This window comes from Fistularia commersonii, chromosome 6 (assembly GCF_037954325.1).
Source record: "Fistularia commersonii isolate RoL2024-O1a breed Wild chromosome 6, RoL_Fcom_v1.0, whole genome shotgun sequence".
Lineage (NCBI taxonomy): Eukaryota > Metazoa > Chordata > Actinopteri > Syngnathiformes > Fistulariidae > Fistularia > Fistularia commersonii.
This window is the reverse complement of record NC_141289.1, coordinates 13,399,025-13,422,666: the sequence shown is the minus strand read 5'-3', so window position 1 is coordinate 13,422,666 and position 23,642 is coordinate 13,399,025. Positions and strand designations below refer to the sequence as shown.

General features: G+C 39.9%; 1 protein-coding gene across 2 annotated transcripts; it reads left to right on the top strand.

Moving 5' to 3' along the window:
- The first annotated feature begins 72 nt into the window (after positions 1-72).
- LOC147233430 (DNA-binding protein SATB2-like) lies at positions 73-23,345 on the top strand. Of its 2 annotated transcripts, none has more exons than XM_086148260.1 (12): positions 73-148; positions 5,678-5,926; positions 7,324-7,509; positions 10,045-10,171; positions 11,614-11,737; positions 14,216-14,318; positions 15,979-16,029; positions 16,490-17,010; positions 17,092-17,304; positions 17,811-17,957; positions 19,487-19,678; positions 20,627-23,345. In XM_086148260.1, exons 2-12 carry the CDS (start codon positions 5,725-5,727, stop codon positions 21,245-21,247), a joined length of 2,487 nt encoding a protein of 828 aa, XP_086004386.1. In that variant the 5' UTR covers positions 73-148; positions 5,678-5,724; the 3' UTR covers positions 21,248-23,345. The 2 variants fall into 2 exon arrangements, with proteins under 2 accessions (XP_086004386.1, XP_086004385.1); XM_086148259.1 differs by lacking the exon at positions 73-148 and adding an exon at positions 159-195.
- The last annotated feature ends 297 nt before the right edge of the window (positions 23,346-23,642 follow it).

Genomic DNA, 23,642 nt, shown 5'->3' with positions numbered 1-23,642 from the left:
TCACACACACACACATACGCCCACACACACACATCACATACACATCAAAGAAAAGCATTGGAAATTTTACAGTCTTCCAGACAGGAGTCGCTTTATTTGTCCAATGGATGGAGTTTATTCCCCAACAAGCACAGCGGCACCTTAAAAAGTGAGTGATTATTCACTGATAACTTCAAAAAAGTTCTTCATCTGCAGGTATGTAGTCTCTTTGAATACAAAATACAAAATACAGAATACGGAAAATTACAGTAAAATAGTTATCGTTATTCCAGACAGAATTTTACAAGTTTTCTACAAAGAAGTTGTCATAGTGTGCAATGATGTTCCTAATGTTCTACTAAAAGCAAGGTCAGTGAATAAGATGGATTTAACCTTTCTTTATTTTATAATAAAAGATATTTAATTGTGGTGAGAATGTATCTGCGCCACATGAACACAGTGTATAGATGTCTTGACCAAACTTACTTGTTTGTATTCTCTTTGTATATTTCTTCTAAAATTTAAGAGGGTTCAAATCCTTTGGTTTTCACAATGGGAAACTTTTTCTTTCCTTTAAAAGGGGAGAAACAATTATTGCTGTTAAATTTCCTTTGAATATTCCAAATACCCACACACAAACTTTGGGGAGTAATGCACATAACTCAGGACATCTTACTTTTGAGCATAGGAATTCATTTTTAACAAATTTTTATTTTGTATTTTTATTTGAGATTTTTATTTGTACTTCTGTGTGCTCCACAAAGTTTTTCACAAAGTTAAATCAGCAGTAGAGGGCAGAGATTTAATTTCTTTGCATAAAAATGGTTTTCGCAGAATTCACATCTTGTTGACACTCGGGTCTTCGGGATATAGTAGACAAATCTGTGTTTTTCATTTTCGTTTATACTTTTCATCCAGTAAAATACGTTTTTGTAAAATCACATTTTTTTTTGACTAAATTTCACTCAATGTTGTTTCAATTCACTCATTATCCAATCATCTGTCATTTCACTGGCCACCGAACACTACTGGACCGTTAAATCTGCACAGAGCAGAGTTACGGCTGATTGACACTTAAATATCGGCAATAATAAGCCTCTTTTCAACATCATCTTCATCGGTTGTTGCTGGCGGCCCACCTGAGCCGTGCAACACTGTTATCAGCCTACTTTGATCAGCGACAGCTGTGTTTGTCCTGTCGAGACCCGGGCGGGAAAAAGCCCCCCGCTGCTGCGGCTGCAGGTGATTTCACCCTTTCTTTACATCCCCACTATGAACCAAGGGCCGCCCCCATACGATCATTTGCCGGATAGGGCGAAAAGATTTGCACGCAATGATGAATAAATAATGACAGAATGTTGATCTCCCGTGTGCACAAATGCATGCTGGAACAAAACTTGGGTCTCAATAAGCCTCAGCTTTAAAGAAATAGTGAAAATAAGTGAAAATAAAGAGGATCTAATGTTGTGGAGGTATAGTAAAATGAATGTAGCTTGTGCTCCATTCAGACAAGAGTTGAGAAATAGCGGTGACAGTGACTGGTGCAAAATGTTGGTCAAACGTGATTTACAGATTCTACAATCTCACTGTGATTTTTGAACCAAACCCTGGCAGGAGCGATGTTTGCTGCGTGTTCCTGCATGATCTCCCAGATGCAGATAACAACACTGAGACAGATGAGTGTTGTCTGAACGTGGTGGCTTGTCTGGTGACGTGGACGGAGTTTCTGTGTGTTTTTTTTCCTCTTTTATTCAGTGAATGTTTAAGCAAATTTTTTTTGATGATATTTCCTGCAATATCTATACCACATCCATTTCATACGCACAAGACAATAGCAACTTCATCCCATGCACAGATTGGGCTCATATCAGCACATATTCATTACTTAATGAACAAAAAATAAAAAAACATTTTTCTTTGCTCTTCAAAATAATCTCAAACAATAAGAGAGAAGAAACAGTCAAAGATACATGTAATTGATTTCTTGAGAGTTTTGTTCGAGATTTTACTTTGTATCCGTCTCCTTGCCTAACTGTGTCATGCTATGTAACCCCCTTCAATCCCCCGAAAGGCTCATTTAGCAACATCCCAACCCACAAACCTCCATGTGTCACAAGAATTAATTGATTCTTCCTTAATGAATGCAGCTTATACTCATTTTGCTTTTGAACCGTCAGGAAAACTTCCTTAACACAGGAAAAGCAGGAGTTTCTTTCTGTGGGATGCATCAGTTGGAAAGTCTCAAGAGGGCAGCTTTACATTTGGGCTCCATGTGTGCCTTTTAAGTAAGCCAGGTCTTCACTGGAAGTGTGTGGACCACACACTAAATGTGTGTGTGTGTGTGTTTGTGTGTGTGTGTGTGTGTGTGTGTGTGTGTGTGTGTGTGTGTGTGTGTGTGTGTGTGCATGAAAGGCTGATTCATCATGATTGTTAGTTTTTCTGGATAATTAGATTATATTGTAATAGGCAAACTCTATTACTACTTAGAAGTGAAGATGTGTTTACCCATGATAAACCTGCACAACTGAAACGTCACTTAGAAATGAATCATTTAATGAATGAATCGTACTTGCAAGTACACAAATACGTTGGCTGAAAAAGCTTAACTTTAATGAACGATTTATGTCCCCTCAATAATACAATAAAGACTTTGATGGTGCTTTGGCTGAATGAGAAAATGTGAGAATGGGAAGGGTATGTTTAGCATTGGTTGCCCGATGCTAAATGCTAAAAAAATGCTAAATGCTAAGAAAACAATGCTAAAAAAAATAAAATAAAAAAATACAAACACACACTCACACACAGTATATGGCACATATGCCCCCCTCAAAAAACAAAAATATATAGATATGTATACATATAGTAAATGGAATATATGGTAGATTCAGTACATATTGGTATATAAATGTTAATTTAAAAAAAAGACCAGGGAGCATGAGGCTATAATGAGATATGACTAGGCAGTATAGTTTTTTGTTTTTTCAGTTTTGCTGAGGAAAATTCCATTGTTCTGTAATTTTTGTCAGTGATGAGGGGTTGATGGGTGAATGAGCCGAGGCAGTGTGGTCTGAACAGTTGCTTGAGGAGGGACAGTGTTGTGTAAGACAGCGACAACAGCAGCAGCAACAGATCCATGAACGTGTCAGCTTCTTAATCTATTACTCCAGAATGCTGGACAAAAGAGCGTTTAAAGACATGTCCTGTAAGTGTTTTAAAAGTTTTCTATTCAGATTTATTTACTTGCTACCGTCCCTGTTAGTTGAATGGTGCCAGGAAACCCTAATTTCATTGTAGCGAGGAAGTGTGGGTGGAGCAGGAGAGGCCAAGATGAATCCAACAAATTTCCTCTACCCAATTTTCCATGCAAGTTCTGATTGTGCAACAGACTAATCATGGTTTGAGTTCCAATAAACTGTTTTAGTTAATTAACAACAGTCTCCCATTGCAATGCATTTTAAATGAGCATCTATATTTGATGCTGTTGTTGGTGGCGTACACCCACCAAACCAACCCATGGCATCCAATGATTTCCTGTCTCCCCTGTGGTCCCAGTTGCAAAAGATCTGTGCAATAAAGGTCCACGTTGATGGAAATAATCTCTAGATTCTGTGTTAGGTCATAATTTTAACTTAATTCCATAACCGGCTAAAAACATACATTCTGTGGCAGTGTTGTGTTCTGTTTTGTTGGCAAACCTCAATAACAATGAGCTTTCTTCGGTAGAAGGAGTTCCTCCCTACGGAGAGATCAGCACATTTTTTTTTAGGCTCACCCTCCTGTTAAAGAAAAACTAGTATGTCCTTATTTACTAAATTAAATGTGACCCCAACATTTGCATATATTTCCAGCCCCAAGTTGGTTTGGAGGGTAGATTATAGTGCCAGCATGTTTTCAATGTTTCCCTTTCTATCTTTAAAATCTCTGACCAGATTTACTGATGATATTTAAAAGTGGTGCGGTTGTGCTTTTATTATTTTTCTACATCCTATACAGAAAGGATGGAATGCTTCTTAATCATTTATGGGTTTTTGAATTTATTCTACAAACATTTCAAAGAATTCTAAATGCGAGTTTATTAGTCTCGGCGTTCTCAAATCTCCCTGACAAAAGTGTGATATTGTGATATGAATTACTCATAATTGAAATATTGAGATACATGAAGCCAGACTACAATTGTTGATTTCTGTTTGATGTAAGGTACAGTAAAGCCTTGTTGTGTAATGAATTGCATGATTTTTATTACTTTGTGTGTGTGTGTGTGTGTGCATGCATGTGTTAGCTAGTGCATTTTATTATAATCATATGTTCCTTTTGGGCTCAAATTGTCAAAACCTGGTCTGTGGTCACATCACACGTTGGCTGAACACGCTGAATGAGAACAACACAAATGCAGAAACACAGGGAGACAGACAGGAGATGCTGTTCAATAAACAGGAACACATTTCATTTAACATCAACAATTGTTTTTGATGTCAATATGTCTTGATTAGATTCACTAATACTTCCTTTATAAAAAGTTAGCAAAGAAAATTATGGGGAAAATTATGGGGAAAGTGATGATGTGAATAGTGGTGAATAAGTTCCCTGGAAGAGTATCAGGTCAAATCCATCCTGAATACCGTTAGATTAATTATTTCAACATGTTCCCTAAGTTCCCTAATTGTCTATGAGTGAAATACATTTGCTGACTTCAGTCCTCTGTAGGACTTCTGTGTAATTTATAGAGGCCTTTCTCTCCCTTTTCTCTAAAGAACAAATTTGGTTGGAGAAGGCTGAACAAAGGCAGGGTATGACAGATTGGAGACAATCTGGAAGCATGCAAGTGAATTGCCCCCTTAAACGTATTGACTCCCAAACCTGAAATTATCCAGGCTTCGATTTGGGGAGAAGAGAGGGTTGTATTTGTCAGATTTGACATTAAACTGTATTTGGCCAATGGGCTTGTCGGTCCCAAAGTCCGAGATATCTTGAGCCCATGTGTGACGCACAGCGGCGCTTTCTCTGCTCTGCTCAAAGCACAGAATGTTGTTTCTGCGTTTATCATGTGACTGAATCGAAATAATATCTAAAGATGAAAATTAGTATATGGACAATACGGAACTATAAAGTACCATGATCATCAAGATGAGTAGCTTGTGTCAATTTTGTCACTTTACTGCAACCCAAATCATTTCATGTCTTCATAATTACATAGATCTGATTATGAATTTTAACATCTTATCATAGAAGATGAAAGTTATATTTAGGATAGTAAATGACAGTCAATTGTGCTGGACTGACCATACTATGTTACTATGATAATCTTTAAAAAGTATAAAAACATTATCTCAGACTTTCCTGCTGTTTTATGCCTCAACAATCTCTGAGGAGTGTCTACGCTTTATATTCCTATGGAATGCAAAATTGACATCTATATTTCAGTTGACAAAACAAAAAAAAAGTAAGGTTGAAGATCCTGTTTGTGGTTGAGATTTCTGTCATAGAAATACAACTAACCATAACAAAGAAGGGGGACGCAATTTTTTTTTGTTGTGCAAAAATACATTTTGGGGCAAACAGTATTAAAGTTTAGCCAAAAAGTGAGAGCAGAAAGGGCTGATTTACTGTCTCCATCTTGGATTCTTCACCTTACCTCTCCACTTCAGTGACATCCTGAGGCTACACTCTACCAACACGCAGTGTTGTGTTTTTCGCCTAGACTCACATACTTCGGAGGGCGACCCTCTGGGTTTGGTCTACGGAGGAATGGAGCAACATGGAGGAGAAGAAATGGTGGCGGAAAACAACTGCCTATTGGATAGTGGCAGCCCAGGGGGGAGGGTGGAGAGCGGGGAGAGCCCTGCCTCCAGTGGCCCCCTGCCGTGCAAGATGAGCCGTCTGGAGGTCAATGGCAGCCCAACAACCCCACAACCTCGACCCAATGGTACACCGCTGAGACCTTTCGCAGGTGGGTCACACACACACACACATATACTGCCAAGCAAGATTCCACATATGTATAAATACCACTAAATTTATTTAGTACATTTTTGGCCAATCCATGTAATAGGTATATAAATACAGCAAATACAGTATGTACAGGATGAGGGCAGTGCTATGGATACTGTACAGGCACTAACTTATTGAATAGACTATAAACATGGGGTACAGATGGGTGTGCTACGGACATAAAACTGTTGGCCCTATGGACACACCGGAAGTGCGTGCAAATAAATGCATAACATAATACATAACAGCCGGCTATTATGAACAAAATTTACAGTGGTTATTAACAAATGTGTAATAAGGCTATACGGAAGTTGTAGTGCAGCTGAGAGACGAATTTTCCCGTTTTACGGTTATTGTACACAACTCAGGGGGTATTAACAGACAATGTGGATGCATGAACACGTTTTGAGTCGAGATCCTGAGCCTCTTGACAGCATCAAGCCTCAAAAAAATATTTTCTTTTCAATCTAAGCAGCAGGAAGGACTTACTTTGCATTAAGCATGTCATTAATACTCTCTTTTGTATCAGTCCATTTTCTGCTGAACAACAAACTGTTGCTGGAATAGGTAATATCATTCTATCCATGTCTTGATTCTGTACCAATTTCGGGGTGCAGAATTTACACTTCTGATATGAGGACCCAACCCTTTGAAATTATCTTCCTTTTCAATATATCCAGTTAGAACTGAATGAAAATCAGCATCTACCAGAGAAGATGTCAAATGGTAGTGCAAAGCACAAGTTCAGTCACCATGGTATTTGCCGTCTGTGAGTGAGGCAACCCCCACATCGAGGTGCATGGCCAGCTAAAAAGACCAAACCAGGGCGAAACTAACACACAAATCACAGTTACTCTCTTACCGGGTTACAGAAAATGATGTGACCTCACAAAACTTTCTTAAGGGTACACCCTCCATCCTCACACAGCTAGTTTAAGGTTGTGCTGATGGTGCTTCCTCGGTCTGCCTGGTATATCATCATTCTGTTATAAGTGAGATTGATTGCTTGTTAATGGTTAATGAGCAGTTCCTCCTGGAGTATGTGGTTGGCTGGGTGAGCTTGAGGCTCAACCAGACCGCTCTTGTCAAATCCAAAGTCTGGATGATGTTGAGAGAATCAGTGCAGATGTTACTGGCGTTAGTTGAACACCTTACCAATCACATTGCTATAATGTGGCGATGACATAAATGTTATGGTAATATTCAAGGTAATGGCATTCTGTCTAAATTTCTTTTCATTCGAAAGATGCACTAGTACGGACATAGGATAACCCTCATACTTAGTAACAGCTGCCGATGACTTTGTCGCATTTCTTCATCTCCATAATCCCTGACCGATCATCCCTCATCCACCAGGTTTGATGATACCGGTCTACTGCGTGGTAGAGCATGCTGACATGGGCGTGGCTGCCGACTGTGAAGGCCGCGGTGATTGTCAAGCTGAGTTCGTGTTGGTTCGCAAAGATGTCCTCTTTACACAGCTGGTGGAGACGGCGCTGGTTGCTCTGGGCTACTCGCACAGCTCAGCAGTACAAGCAAGAGGTAACTTATGCGCATGTATGCATTCATGTGCGTTGAATTGCATCAAGTATGTGATAATAGCATTGTAAAAGAAATAACGAGCTTTGGATTATTGAAGTTGGTCACTGTAATCTGAAAAACACTTTTTTTTACACTAAATCTACAAATTCAGTTACTTAATAGATTACCTTTTCAGACAGAAATGCTACACACTGAAACTATATCACATCCATGTGTTATTGTCATTCGTTCAGACAGATAATAACCATTGGGGTCATGGGTCAAAAGACGGAAATGTACCTATACAGCAAATGAATAAAGAACTGCTTGTTTCAAGAGGAGTAAAATATGAGGCCTTACTGACCTCATAAAGTACACCTCAAAAAGTGTATTATTTGGCACAGGTCAGCTGATTGTTATTGCATGTATAGCACAATGGTACAATCAGTGAAACATACTCCAAGTACACATGCCCATTATATAAATTATTGAATAGTTTTTAAATCAATGGATTTAGGTGAACCTCAACTTTGAAGAAAATCATCAACAACAGGGGTGCTCTCAAGTCATCTGTGGTCATTGGATGTACAGCTGTCTCAGATTAAAACATCATATCAGTGTTCAGTCAGCCATGACGAGGCAGCCTTTAACATGTGTGTGTCTGTGTGTGAGAGTGTGTGTGTACACACACTCACACCCACACAAACTCTTTGAGTGTGCTGCCTAGCCAAATGGACAACGCCCCTGCGACCCCCCCCCCCCCCAAAAAAAAAAATCCCAGTATGCCTCCACCCTCCTTTGCCCCCACAATTGTCTAAACTTGCTCCTTTGAAATGAGACTTTTCAAATAAATAATATTTTAGCTTAAGTCATACATCCCCCCTGACCCCAGTGTGGTAACAACCAAAATTATATAGTCCTTTCATTTTCTTTTCTGTGACTGCATTGCATGTTTCATAACTTTGGCTTTGTGGAGTATTTATAACTTAACTGGCATAGGGGATTTTTTTTTCCTCTAATTAATATACGCACCTCGGCCAGTAAAAAGTTTTTAAAAGTTCTAAAACTGCTCAAAAACATGTCCCTTTGCTTACATGTGGCATTAGATATACACAGGCGTACAAAAGCCTAATGTACTGTAACTATGCCCATACAGAATAGGTGGTATGGGACGATCACACTGACTACCACACGCTGACTACCTGGTGATCCCTTGCTCTAGTTGATTTAACGTCCTTGCAGTGTTTGGTTCATTCCTTCAGAATGAACTTAGCTGTGTTTGCAGACAAACTGGCATCTCCCTCCATCTTTTGTAGCGTCTCCTCCAGGTTGCATCTCCTAAGAATCCAATTAGCGTTATATAAATACAATCACATTTTATATTTATAGATTGCATTGACCAAATGACACAGGTCAAAGGTCAACTGGCCCAGCTCTCTATAAGTGTTGAACACTAGAAACCTGGTTTTACATACCCAGTCCCACAAAGGATTAGCGTGTGGCTACCAAGGTATGTCTGTCAGAAAAGATTACGGTTTTGGTTAGAGAACTGAAATAATAAATCATTTCATCATGAGTCATCCAACAAGTCACAAGTCTACAAGTCATTTCAAAGCAAGGCAACACCTTACCAAAGAAATCAAGTACTCAGTGTAAAAAACACTGAAATGTTATTACTTCTTGATGGTGCAGCTCGTGGTGGTTTGCACTCTTCTTCCTCATCTACTTCTGAATGTTGCTAATTTGTGTGAACACATACAGAAACAGTAATTTGAAGTAGGATCAAATTATTACTGATAAATTAAGGTAGTGAGATCAGCACTGCGAAGAAATTAGCCGCATTTTGCTCCTGCACGCATACCGGTACTTATTTTTTCTTATTAGAAATACAAATACAAATTGGGACAAGTATAGATGACTTTGATTTTTTTTTTTTAATAAATGTTTTATATTAATTGTTTTTTCCATTGTTTTGCCCTGGATATAGAATCCATAAAAGTATTAAAATGGAAAAAATTTAGCAACAAAACAATGACCTCATGGTGTTTATTCGGTCCATCACATTCAAAACGCTGCGCTCATACACACTCTTCAGTCTTTAATGTGGAGCTGATTTTACATTTCACCTCTGATTAATCAACTCTAAAGTCCAAAGAGAGAAGCCTTTGTTCTTCAGGCCCTATCACCACCATCCGCATGCAATGAACACACACACACACACACACACACACACACACACACACACACACACACACAGCTGAGGCAGTGAGCCAAGGCCAGGCAGGGTCTGCGTTTGATTTAGGAGATCTTAACACAATTGGCCTGTTTAAATTTGCACTTCCAGTAACGGTTGTGGAAAGGCCAAAGGAATTTCCAACCAAAGATGATGCCACAAATGAATGAGTGGAGTTTCACGTGTGGGTCACTCAATAGGTTTCAGCGCGAAGACAACTCAGGAACGAGAAATGAGATGACAGATATCTAGCAAAATGCAGGTTTTGATTGTGCGCGTGTGTTTTTTGTGCGCGCATGTGCTCGTGTGTGTGTGTGTGACAGGCATCATTAAAGTCGGGAGGTGGAAGCCAATGCCCATCCACTGCCTGACAGATGCTCCGGAGGCAACAGTGGCTGACATGCTGCTGGATGTTTACCACATGGTGACACTGCGGATCCTTCTGCACAGGTCAGCTGTGTGTGTGTGTGTGTGTGTGTGCGTGCATGCGTGTGTGTGTGTGTGTGTGCCACATACTGGGATAATGGCCTTTTGATCAATACTGACTCATTTGGACTCAGCCTTAATTCAATTTCCATTCTATTGCACTGTAACAATTACACACAATCACCCACAATATCCTTTGGAAACACTTTCCATGTGTTTCTATAGAAAACACTGTCATGGTGTCACTTTGAAATGATTTCAGCTCAGGTAGTCCACATGGCAGTCCCTAATTGTGTACTTGCCACAATAAATCCCAATCAGGAAAGCAGTTCATGGTTGGGCACAATAGAAATCACAATACTCAGAAATTCCTTTTTCCTGTTAATATCTAGCTCACCACCACATACATCTATGCTATGGAAAAAACAAAGTCTGACAGGCAACACACACACACACACGCAAAAAAGAATAATAATCATGGAGTCTTTGATTCGGGGGTGATTATTTTACTGTATTGTTTTTCAGATTACTTTTTGATGGGCTTATTAGAGGTACATATTGGAGGAAACTGTCTGATCATTCACACTATTTGCCCAAGGGTTTGTCAGTTAAGTCTGCTGACAAAATGAAAATGTTGTGAGAAAATTAATAGCTGCCACAATGAGGGAAAAAAGTTTTCTGCCTAGCTCTCCTAATGACTTGGTGCACAGTTTTCTTTTAATATGAAACCCATCATATGACAACAGATGATACTGGATACATATCAATACATTGCCTAACTTTACAGTTGTAAATAATTCATTAGAACAGGGTTCAGTAGCACACATTCGATTACAAATTATTTGGACAGCTTACATTTTCACTAGATGAAACAATCCCCCCTTCAGTGAAAAGCAGGAGCACATATGACCCACATTCACTCTGTCTAGATGAGACAAAATGCTAACGTAGGTACATTTAAGGAGAGCTTGACATGAAGGAGGATATACTGACACTCAAAATTTCCAATAAATATTTGCAATTCATGTTGTGATTAAGAGGGCTAATTTTCATAAGAATAAGAACAACTTCATTTATCCCGAAGGAAATTGTTGTGCCAGAGTTACAAGAAAAATATAATGATAATAAATGATAGTAGAAAATTGTATAAATAGTAAAAAAAGAGGGGATAATAAGAAATACAAATAAACTAAAGGGTCTTAAGGTCTTAAGTACCAAGTGAAAGATAAGAAGTGCACAAGAATATGAAAAAAATATTGTACATGTAGCTGTTATGAAATATTCCAATTATTGCATAGCATGAGCAGAGCCCCCCTTTAAAATGTGATGGAGCTCTTGCTGATCTATAAAAATGGGAAATATGTTTTTGATTAAAGGCTGTTATATTTATGAAAATGTATTTGTTTATTTATTTAGATATCTTTTACTGTGTAATGTTTTTGTAACAACAGTTTTCATTCTTGCAGCTTTGCGCGACTGGAGGATTTGCCATCTGAACAATGGACCCATGCAACAGTGAGAAATGCTCTGAAAGAGCTGCTCAGAGAGACAAATCAGAGCACGCTGGCAAAAGAGTGTCCTCTTTCCCAGGTCAGTGTGTAACAGCAAAACTACCAGCACTTCATCACATCTGTAATTTGGTGTTTACAGCCAAACCAGTGACAAGACAGATGAAGTGCTGAATGCGGTAACAAGTCAGAATTTACACTGGTGTCCAACAATTATATAAAGTACAAACTCCTGATGCCTGCATCATCCTCTTCTAGCTGGAATGTATGCTGAGGGATGCTGTTCTTCAACTTGTTTTGTGTTGATTTTACTTCAAACAAATTTCCATTTAAAATTTCTGCTGTTATAATTCTGCTATGAAATTATTCTGGGTTAGGGTTAGTTTTTACATTAGAGTTGCATTAGAGTTTTTACATTGAAAAAAGCAAATTTACAACTTATAGAGCTGTATAATTGTCTGACAAGAAGATGATGTTCCACCTCTGTAAAAAAAAAAAAAACAAAAAAAAAAAACAAAAGGAATTATATTTTTCTAATGACTGAGTTTTCTAAAAGGGAAAATTGGAATTTCCAGTAGGTATGATGACAAATACCATGGTCTGGCAAAACTGGAACATAAATAAATAAATATCAAGAACTTGTATGTTTAAAAAAATGGCAAATAATCACCATTTTGGTGCTAGTTTTCTGGTCTGGATGGAGAATTAAGAATCAGAAACGAGACAAAAAAAAAAGTCATAAAGAAATATTCAATGGTGGTGAGTTTAATGCTCTTTCTCACACTCACACACTCACACATACACACACACGCACATGAGGGGAGGAAGCCAAGCCTCAGACTTTAGTCCCCGAAAACATGAGGTTTCATCAACAGCCAACCACACACTAGTAGCGCCACATAATCTCTGCTCCCCTTGACACAAATATTGATTGATACCATCTCACGGGAAAGAAAGCAAAATCGTTCATCTCAATTATCCTGCTCACACACACCCTGTAGTCATCGGACATAAGTGTGTCATTTCAACTGATTTACATGTGCGGCTGAGTCACAATGAAATTAGTGATCAGGGGAAGTGCGTGGGCCGTGTGTGTGTTCTGCCAGACTCATGTGAGTTTTTATCCGTGGCCTTTCCCATGTCCAGCTTCCATTACTCAGCTGCTTTTGGGCATCTTCTGCCCTGCAGAGCTGACCGCGGCACATGTTGGGAGACAAGGGCTAGGCAACATTTTGATGTGTTAACTGCTGACAATTTTCAGTTTGCAAAGCAAAAACTTACTTCTGCTCTCAAGATTTTTCCTTTTTTTTTTTTGAAGAAAATATAACCACAAGCTGCAGTGTCTAAGCAGGCACTGCAACATGCAAACACCAGCTAAGATCCAAAGCAAATGATGACTGCAAACAAGTGAGGATTTGGAAGATATAAGGGAATCAGAGCAAAGTTTGGAGAACATTTCAGGAACGTCGGTGGTCCCGAGGAGAGCCATACTAGTCATTTTTATGATTTGGTCAGTTTTTCAATGAAAGGGTAGTGACCGATCAGCTTGGAAGTCACCTTTTAGAGTTATTTGAGCATAGTTTTAAAATGATGAAGAAGCTACATGGACTGATATTTGCAGGTGACTTTGTGATCTGTGAAAGCAGGGGGTAGGTGGAAAATCTAGAGATGTGGAGGTATGCCCTGGAAAGGAGAGTGATGAGGATTAGTCGCAGGAAGCCAAATTATGTGTATGAATCGGAGGAACCCAAGTGGTACCTTGAGGCTACAGGGATCGGAGAAGGTGGATAATTTAAAGTACTCAGGTCAACAGTATAGAGTGGAAAAGGTGAAGAAATTTCTGTGACGAGATGGAAATGGTTGGAGAAGAGTGACCAAGGTGATGTAAAATAAGAGTATCACCCATAATGAAAGGAAAGGTGTACAAGACAGCAGTTAGACCATCAATGGTTTCTGGTTTGAAGACAGTGGCATCGTGGAAAAGACAGGAAGCAGAGCTGGAGGCAGCAGAAATGAAGATGTTGAGGTTCTCGTTGGGAGGACGAAGATGGGTATGATCAGGAATAAGTCAATCAGAGGGACGCCACATGTTAGATGGTCTGGTAAGTCAGACTGAGATGATGTGGGCATGTACAGAAGGGGAGGATTGTGAATATAGGATCCAAGAAGCATTACAAATACACTCAACGATGAGAACTTTAAAACAAAACTAAACATTGAAAAAACCGAAGGAATCCTGACACTGGAACATTGAAGCGCAGAGCAAATACAGCTGAACAAATACCCCAAATTTTAGCTCTGCATTGTATGGATGCATAGAATAGGTTTAGATTTTATTCTTTTTGTTTGGGGTGTTTGTTTTTTTTCAATAAGCTGAAATCCATTTTCCTTTCCCAGTATGCACACATGTTCAATGGTCTGTATTGATAAGTAGAGATTGACACATTCTTATCATCTGTACTATATCAGATGCAACTAAATGATACAAAATGCATATATTTCTAATACCTGCAAAATCGAATATTTCTAAACTTCTTGCTTTTGGTATCTGTCTCATCAGAGTATGATCTCGGCGATCATTAACAGTTCCTACTACGCCAATGTCTCCACGTCGAAGTGTCAAGAGTTTGGACGGTGGTACAAGCGCTACAAACACGTCAAAGGTAACATCAGCCCCACCACATTTCCAAAATGGCACAGAATGTGTAAAAAAAATCCAGAATTTGATCTGTGGTCGTGAAAATGCCTTTGGGCAAATCATGGCTTTAACATTTCAGGAAGATTTATCAAATCTGTCTGACGACAAATATCAAGGCAGTGTAACTACGTTAACTGAATCTTCCTGTTGACAAGCATCAGGTGTGGTTCACGACGATGCTTTTTGCTGGAATATTCCTACCCAAGCAAGAACAGTCGGAATTTAGTCTCCTGTTTTGCTGATCACCCGAGAGGCTCTGCCCAGCATCCAATGCTGTCAAGAGTTTAAATAACTTTGGATGTGGGGCCAGCGGTGCAGAACATTTCAAACTAATGAATTCCTCACACCTGATTATCTTACCTGATGGGTATTGTTTGTGCTTTGCGATGGAGTCACAGCAGAGTATATAACAGATACAGAGGTGAGGTGCAAGCTTTTTGCATTTGCACATCAGGGAATAAACCAGAGTGAACTAAAAGTAGACCCACACAACTATATGAAGAATATATATGAATATATAGACCACACACACACACGTATGAAGTGCAGTCACTTGCACAAAACCCAGGCCGTAGTGGTTCAATAATAATCTGTGGCACCAAAAATGTTCCTGTGTAATGTTACAAATAGGTGTTGCTGAAAGTGCCATCTGTTCCAGAAGTTTCAAGGATATGTGATTATAGTTATGTTATTCTATATATAAATATGTTTGCAATAATAAAGAGTGCAGAAAATGCACTCAGTAATTTTGTAAAAAGAAAAAAAAAGAATAAACATCAGGGATTTATATCCTTCATGACCAGAAATGCCCAATCAAGGCAAATCTATGTGAGGTTCATGTTCTATTATTTAACTCCCAGCATTGGAACAATTACATATTTACATTAATGTGACTCAAGTTGCTCTAAAAAGATGGAAACTGTCGCTTTTTTTTTTTTTTTTTTTTTCAAAATATGGCACTCAGACGCTAATGAAAAGTCTGAATCGCCCGCCCTGCTGCTTTTATTTCAAAAAGAATCCTTCTTCTGATGATATTTCTTTTGTTTTCCCCATTTTTCTGTCCACCCCCCATATATGCGTCAGTCGGTGTCTGTCTAATCTGCCGAGTGAGACGTCAGGTAGTGACTGCTCAGTGGGGAGGAACTGTCGCACTTGTTTCACATTAATGTCACCTTTAATACACGTGACAAATATAAATGATCTTAACTCTTGATAGAAAACACCAACACTCGCTCCTGTTACCCGAAAGCCAGGGCTCCCACTACTTGTCTGCACACACAAACACAGGCAGGACAAATTGTCTCGAAAAAGAAGCTGATGGTATTTAAGTTTCTCAGTTGCTCATTTTGGAATTTGGCAATCGGGGATTTTTAAAGGATTTATATAAGTGAATTACTCTTAAAATTATATTAAACACCACTTTTTACACATATAAGTAATAAGAAATAAGTTTTAGATGGTTTTACTTCTTTACTACAAAGAAGTGACTCATTAAACAGAACTGATTTATGAGTTTCACTCCACTGATGAGGCGCAACATGAATAATTGTCTTTTATTTTAAGTGTAAGATTTAGTGTAATAATTGTGATTATAACCGCTGTCTGTGTTCGTCTTTTTTTTATAGGTGAATATCTCGAGAAGATGTGGTCAGCACACGACAAAACCAACATTAAAGGTATATTGATAGTATATACATATATGTGTGTGTGCACACGTACACACATGTGTGTATGTATGTACAGTTTACAGTGTTAATGCTTCAGAGACACGACCAGTGACTAGATGATGGACATGTGGTTATTTTATGAAGTTTTATTCCAATCGTCCCAAAATAACTCTTGACTCCTAAATAGGTTACTGCTGTTTGAAAAGAACAAAAGCAATTTTGCATACGCACATATATATATGTATATATATACACACATATATATATGTACACATACACACACACACTTGGTAATTCACAAGAAATGGTTACAAACAGTTGAGAATTCAAAAATTAAGATTTTTAAAATATATTTGCAAGGCACGTTTGAGATGAATTATAATCAACCAGGAGTTTCCCGGTGCTGGTCTCTTTCTCCCCACAAGATCTGATAATATATAACTGTGTGTCTACGTGTGTGTCTGTACAGTAGAGAGGGATTTGGACCTGAGCGTCCTCAGCAGGCGGTTTCCCTCTCTTGTACCATCTCCCAAACACCTGAGCAGCCCCGGCCCGTATTCTATCAAAAGCAGCTTCATGGACTCTCAGATCTCCACCCTGACCCACGCCCTGCCTCACCCTACCAGCCAGCACCCCAGTCCGACACTGCGCCCCCAAGCTCCGCCCGTCTTGGGTCACAGCAGGCTCTTGTCCCCTCAGCTCTCCCCCCAGCTGGTACATCAGCAGCTCGCCATGGCTCACCTCATCAACCAGCAGCTGGCTGTCACCCGCTTGCTCGCCCACCAGCACCCACAGGGGGTCAATCAGCAGTTCCTAAACCACCCGCCCATCTCACGGACATGCAAGGGTTCTGGTACCTCGACAGAGCAGGGCCTCAACTGCTCGGGAGGCGAAGTGTCCTCTGATATTTACCAGCAAGTCAGGAACGAGCTGAAGAGGGCCAGCGTCTCTCAGGCCGTCTTTGCTCGCGTTGCCTTCAACCGCACTCAGGTAAAGTGACAGCTTTTTGGCCTGACCGGTCAAAAATCAATCACGAAGGGGTTTCACGTCACCGTGTGTTTGTGGCTGCAGGGCTTGCTGTCAGAGATCCTACGTAAAGAGGAGGACCCTCGCTCAGCCTCGCAGTCGCTCCTGGTCAACCTGAAGGCCATGCAGAGCTTTCTGAGTCTGCCGGAGGGCGAGCGAGACCGCATCTACCAGGAGGAGAGAGAGAGAAACACCAGCAGCAACCACAACCACTCCACTAACCACATGCCCGGTGCCAACACACACAGACACACACAGGTATGTTGTACAGTAGTCACCGCAAATTTCATCTCGCGCACGGACGGACTGTTTTTATTCTCCCAAGAAAAATAGCCGGTGTTCCATCTGAGTGACTCTGAATCTCAGCCAGACTGAACTACAGCTACTGCTGCTCCAAGTTTAGGGGTGAAATAAAAACTCCTCCCTGAAGCACATTTTCAAAATATTCCTCAGCCAATCGTTCCCGAATATTAAAAATTTGTTTTTAAATCAGGTATTTTGCCATCTCATATTTTTTGGTGCTTTTTGTGACTGATCTACTGGTGTTAAACTTCTGTAGCTCCCACGAGCCAATGCAAACAGCTCCTGTGAGGTTTATTGAAAGTAATTGTAGATCTACATTGAACCCGGATCAGAATAGGTCAGTCTGAAGTTAAAATAATTCCGGCCCAGTTAGTTTTAATCACAAACTTTAATTTAATGTTTATAAACTACATCGCTATTGAACAGAGACCTGTAAGGTTCACCTCAGACTTTCTGTACAGACAAAGAGCAGCCTCTCTCCTGCCGAGATGAAGCTGGATTTGCTGGTGAACATAAATTCGGGGATATATGAGGAGATCCAGCAGGAGATGAAGAGGGCAAAGGTGTCCCAAGCCTTGTTCGCCAAAGTGGCAGCCAATAAAAGTCAGGTGAGTCTAATAGAAGGGGAATGGACTTTTGTTTAGACAGCACTTTTCTACTTTATTGGTCCTCAAACCCTTTTATGCTATTTTTTGGTCTCCCCAATAAGTCAACACACACACAAATACATTTGAGGCATTTAATTGTAATACAAACCTCTGTCCTACAGGGAATAATAAAAAAAAAAAAAAAAAAAAAAAAAAAGTCTCTCAGGAAGGATAGATCCTTTTAAAAAGCACAAATAACGGGAGAAATAGTATGGAATACTGCATGTTTGGAACATAAATATAGCTTAGGCTTTACTGATATTTTGCTTGTTTATCTCAAAGTGTAATATATTGCTTTTGCCTGTACTTTATGAATCCATTGTGGTTCTTTTCCACTTTAATACGTTCTCGGCGTAGGAAAAGTACACCCTGTCATACTTGTGACAACAACTTTCAGAAGTGTTGGTGGGGGAATATTGGGAATCTGATTACCAGCAGCGGCATACCATCATGTCTCCATTGTCAGATAAACAATGTGGGCGATGAGGGCAAGATCAAAGCAGTGGGGAGGGAGAGACAAAGACAGGAAGACGGGTGGTTTTGACACTGGTTTAGATGTTTTTACGTTATTTATGCCACTAATTTTCATCCAATACACAAAGCAGAGTGGAGGAAAGTCATTTTTAGATGAATTATTTTTCTTTCATTTTCCTCAATTTAAACAACCTGAAATACAAAGAACTCCAATGTGAGGTGAGGGGGCAGTGGTAGAGCGGAGTGGCGTACGATGCAAAGATTGAAAAGATGACGGAGGGATAATAGCATTATTAACATTTAATTTGCAGACCGGGGCCGTGCATCAGCACCAGCCAATGGGAGGCCTTGGGTCAGCCTGGCATAGATAATAAAATCTCAGGACAAACACAGGCTGGCACTTAGTGCTTCTCACCCACTACCACTGATTTTTTTTTTCCGCTTCAGTTTAAAGGATACGGTTACTTTGAAAATCTCAACTGTATAAAGATGGTTGCCGCATTGAACAAACAACCAGCAGTGATTAAGAAAAAAAAAAAACAACCAAAAAAAAAATGTGTAAACAATTGTTGAATTACTAAGATCAGCAGGGACAGGGACCACAATATTTGTTCTTTGTCTCAGATCCAACTGTTTCCTAGCGACGGCTTTCTCGAAGCACGGCTTCTAGGAGCGCAAAGCTGGTATTCTTTACAAAAAGACAATTTCCAAATTTAAAATACATCATTGAAAGGCATTTGGTGATGTCAGATATAACTTGGACATCAGGAGAAAAAAAAAAATCATGCAAGCAACAAACACATGAGAAAATATGAAATAATCAAATGTCCCTTTTTGCATCCTAAGTTGGGAGCAAGGGAGCACATTGTTTATCTGAGCTTTGCTGCAATGGTGTTTGCTGCATTGCATTGCTAAATTTGCTTCGAGAGGTTAGTGGGACTTCCTGCTGGTGTTTCACTGATTGTGAGAAGAAACCGGACATTAACTGTGTCACTCGCGGTGTGTCGTTCTCCCAGGGCTGGCTGTGCGAGCTGCTCAGGTGGAAAGAGAGCCCGACCCCTGAGAACCGCACACTGTGGGAGAACCTGTGCACAATCCGCCGGTTCCTTTCAATCCCGCAGGCTGAGCGTGACCAGGTTTACGAAGAAGAGTCCAGGCAGCAGCACAGCGAGCGACTCCACACCATCCTACACATCCCAGAACAGCAGGTACCAGTAGAAAGTCTCAACAGATATATGCAAGGACATTGTCTGTGTGTATTTAGTTGTTATAAAGATATGTGAGAAATCACTTGAAATATATACAACCTCTGTTAAACATCCAGCCAGCGAACAACATTCACATAAAAAAGGGCACAAATCAAAGTTTTTCGAGTGAGAGAACGGAAAAATGTCTCTCTGGTTCTGTCAGTCTGCCTGATCCCACCTGCTCCTCCAAGCAGACCTCCTCTTTGACATGTTTGTATCTCATAAATCATGAAAATAGAGGTGGTAAATGAGCGGCCCACACATTTCCTGCTAAACATGCCTCAATCCCACCCTCTCTCTCAAACCAAAATGCTTACCAGTCTTGCCTAGCCTCAATATCATTCAGAGCGTACCCTATAATTATTGACACAGAGAAAACGTAATTGCCATTATCTTTATTTAGGCTCTTTCATTTTGATGTAGCACAGATTTATGGATCAGTGATTTGGGTGTGCTGGCCACCCCGCCCAGTTAATAGGTTCTGGTTGTGTGGTCGCTGGTGTCTGAAGCTGCTCAAATCTAACTTCCGTTTGTACTTAATTTCCACTAATGATCCTGCAGAGGAGTAAAATTGTACACCTATTATTATGCTTATGATGGGAGTTTGAGGTCTGGATTATAACGCTACTGCACACAGACAGCGCGGGCTGGATGAACCGTTAGCACTTTGGAATACGGCGATGGCTTCAAAATCGTCTGTTTGCGATTAAAGCACGCGGGTCAGGATTTCTTAAACTGCTGCATCTCTAATCCACCAAATGCACAAAATACAATTCTGAAATTAACAGACTGACTGCAACTGAGAGGAATATATACAAATGGCTTCATTCAGCATTATAATCTACTAAGTCAAAATACTTTAAAACTGCTGTGTTTTGAGTAGCGCCTAAAAAAAGTATCTTTTGACAGGCTCTACAAACACAACCCATGCCACCTCTCACAGCTCCTTCCCCTATTCACGAAGACCTACATCCCATCCCCGTGCCACTCTTGCCAGGCTCCGAAGAGAGGCCCCAGCACAGGCTGAGCCCTGGCCTCGGAGGACCGAAGAAGGCTCGGTCCCGGACACGCATTTCTCTGGAGGCATTGGGAATCCTTCAGAGCTTCATTGGCGACGTGGGGCTTTACCCGGACCAGGAAGCCATCCACACCCTGTCAGCACAGCTGGATCTGCCCAAGCACACCATCGTCAAGTTCTTCCAGAACCAACGCTACAATGTCAAACACCACAACCAGGCCAGAGAACCCGGGAACGGGGATGTTGACCGGGAGAGCTCAGGGACCAGTGAGAGGGGCACTGGGCCGGCGGAGGGCCAAGAGGAGGAGGCACTCTCTGCATCTGAGGAGTCAAGTGAGGAAGGGAGAGGATCAGTGGAGGTGTTTGGAACAGAGGGAGGAGACAGAGGAGCAGAGTTGGACATTGAGGTCGAGAAAGAAGTGGATGATGGGAAAGTGTCAGTACAAGCAACCTCCTCCCTGTCTTCCTACAGCAGCTTGGACAGCCCCGTCTCTGCTGAGCAGCAAAGATAACAGCTGGGTTAAGAAAAGACTAGCATTAGGAAACTGTGAAGCATACACACACACACGCACGCACACACACACACACACAAGATCAACCTGTGTGTCACATGTGAATAAACACACATCACCATCAATTTTATTCTAACCCTTACGAGACCAAATCATCATACTTTTCTCGTTTCCTCAAAAAGAAGGGTGGAATATGAGTTTATGGATATATATAGTACATGACTGCTGTCCGCAAAAAGAGTACTTCAGACAATTCGTGTTTGTGATAAACATATACTTATGACCTCATTGATGTTTTGCGCAACATTGAGATATTGACATTTGAAGCTAATTTCAATACATCACGTTGATAAGAAGCCTTTGACACAAACATTGGTTAATTGTTTCTAAGAAACGGCAATTGTTGAAAATGGAAAGGGAGTTCAGGCTGATGTTAAACATATTTTTCTTCAGAAACAGTAACAAATTTGGACAAGACAATCACAAAACAGTTAATAATATATACAGACAGTATTACTGTAGAGCTGCAGCACATGTTGGGAACGCACAGTAGATGTAATAAACTGATCAGATATTTTACAGCAAATATTCATCGCTAAAAGTTATATCATCCAACATATTCAAAGATACCAGTGTATCTGTGGCTTGGTGATATCAGCTCATGAACTCTGACAAATACATCTGCCTTGTTCTTTTCCTTTTTTTTTTTAAAGATATTGCCTGGAGTCCACATCTTTTCTGAAGTCAAAGTTTAGTAATCTTACTATACCTTTACTGTAGTTTTCTTTTAATGGTTTGAATGGTTAAATGCAGAATCACTGTCTCTTTGTGCGACATGAAAGCTGTGTGTTTCATTAGAATGGGACAAAGTGATACATATACCCATTACATGCATGAACAGTAAGGTGAATTATTCGCCTAGATAAGTTGTTCCCTTTTTTTTTTACACTATGAAAATATGACTAATCTGTCCACAGCTGCTGCATGTACGGAATCACAAAACTGAACATCATTTATTCATCGGTTGTTTTATTATGCATCTGAACTGAGTTTTGGGGGGCCTTGTTTGACTGTCAAAGTTACATTTACACCAGGCACGCTGTTCAAATCGTAAAGGGATCTGCCTCTTTCTCACAAGAAATACATGAAGTGATGAAGTTGGGTTCATTTTCAAGCAGCCCAAGTGGCTTCTTTAAGGCCAGTTCTCCCAATTACATCACAAGGAATCTTTATGGAATATAAAAAAAAAAGTCTTCCCACTGTGACTCACATGCTCCTCAATGAGTCATGCCATTACATTACATAAACACTGATATTTTTTTCCCCCACATATAATGTCTCCCACTGCTTGGGAGAAATTGGAAACCGTTCAGGATCTGCTATCAGTCTAACGAACTGTCAGTTTTTTAGCTATTTTATCGGCACAAAGTACACCTGTTGTGAGGTTACCTCGAGAAGAGCATCCGCCATTGAAAATAAAGGCGTGCAGGGCAATAACACTAGAACCTCTCTCTAAACTGAAGGCATCTGTAGAAAAATGTAAATGTACAGTTGACAAATGTACATAATTTATCATACAGTTGTCTTTCCTACGGTACTTTGGGAAGTCCTTCAATGAACTGTGTTCTATGAAACTCAATGAGCAGCTCAAATTTAACCCCCCACATCAGTATTTATTTCTACCTATATACATTTACTTAAGACACGGAATACTGTAATTATAGTTTTGCAAACTGCCGTGATATGACCTCAATGTCTTTTAAATGTGACAAACTGTGTCTGAACTTTGCATATATGAATTTTAAGGGGTTCATCTTTTGTCTTCTATTTCTGAAAAAGACTCAAACAGAAACAATATAGTATTTTTTGATGTCATTGTTGAGAAACCACCTGCAGTCTGTCAAAATATGTGGGATGCCTCACTTACACTGTTTCGTGTAGCTATTTTGTGCCACCACAGAACACAATACAAAGGCTGATTATTATCATTTGCTTGTTTTGAGTTGGACAGCTGTCCCTGCAGCTGATGTGTTCCACATTAATGTCTCACTTTTTTTTCTGTTGTGACCAAGACATAATGATGATAATGATAATAATGATTAATAATAATAATAATATGGAAAGTTTGTTCTTATTCAAAAAGAGTCTGTCTAAGGATATGATATAATGTGACATTGACAAACAGTCAGTTGTCATCTAACCATTACAAATGTTTTGTTATGAATCATTTTTGTCATTCATATCTTAGTTCTTTCCTTCTGTGAACAACACACCTCATGGCTTTTGCAAAGGCTAAAACATCAAATTTAAGGGGGTTCATGTCGCAAGCTCAGTCACCACTGAGCTTGCATTTCATTGACACGGAATGGCGGCTACATAGTGCATGAAAAGTCAG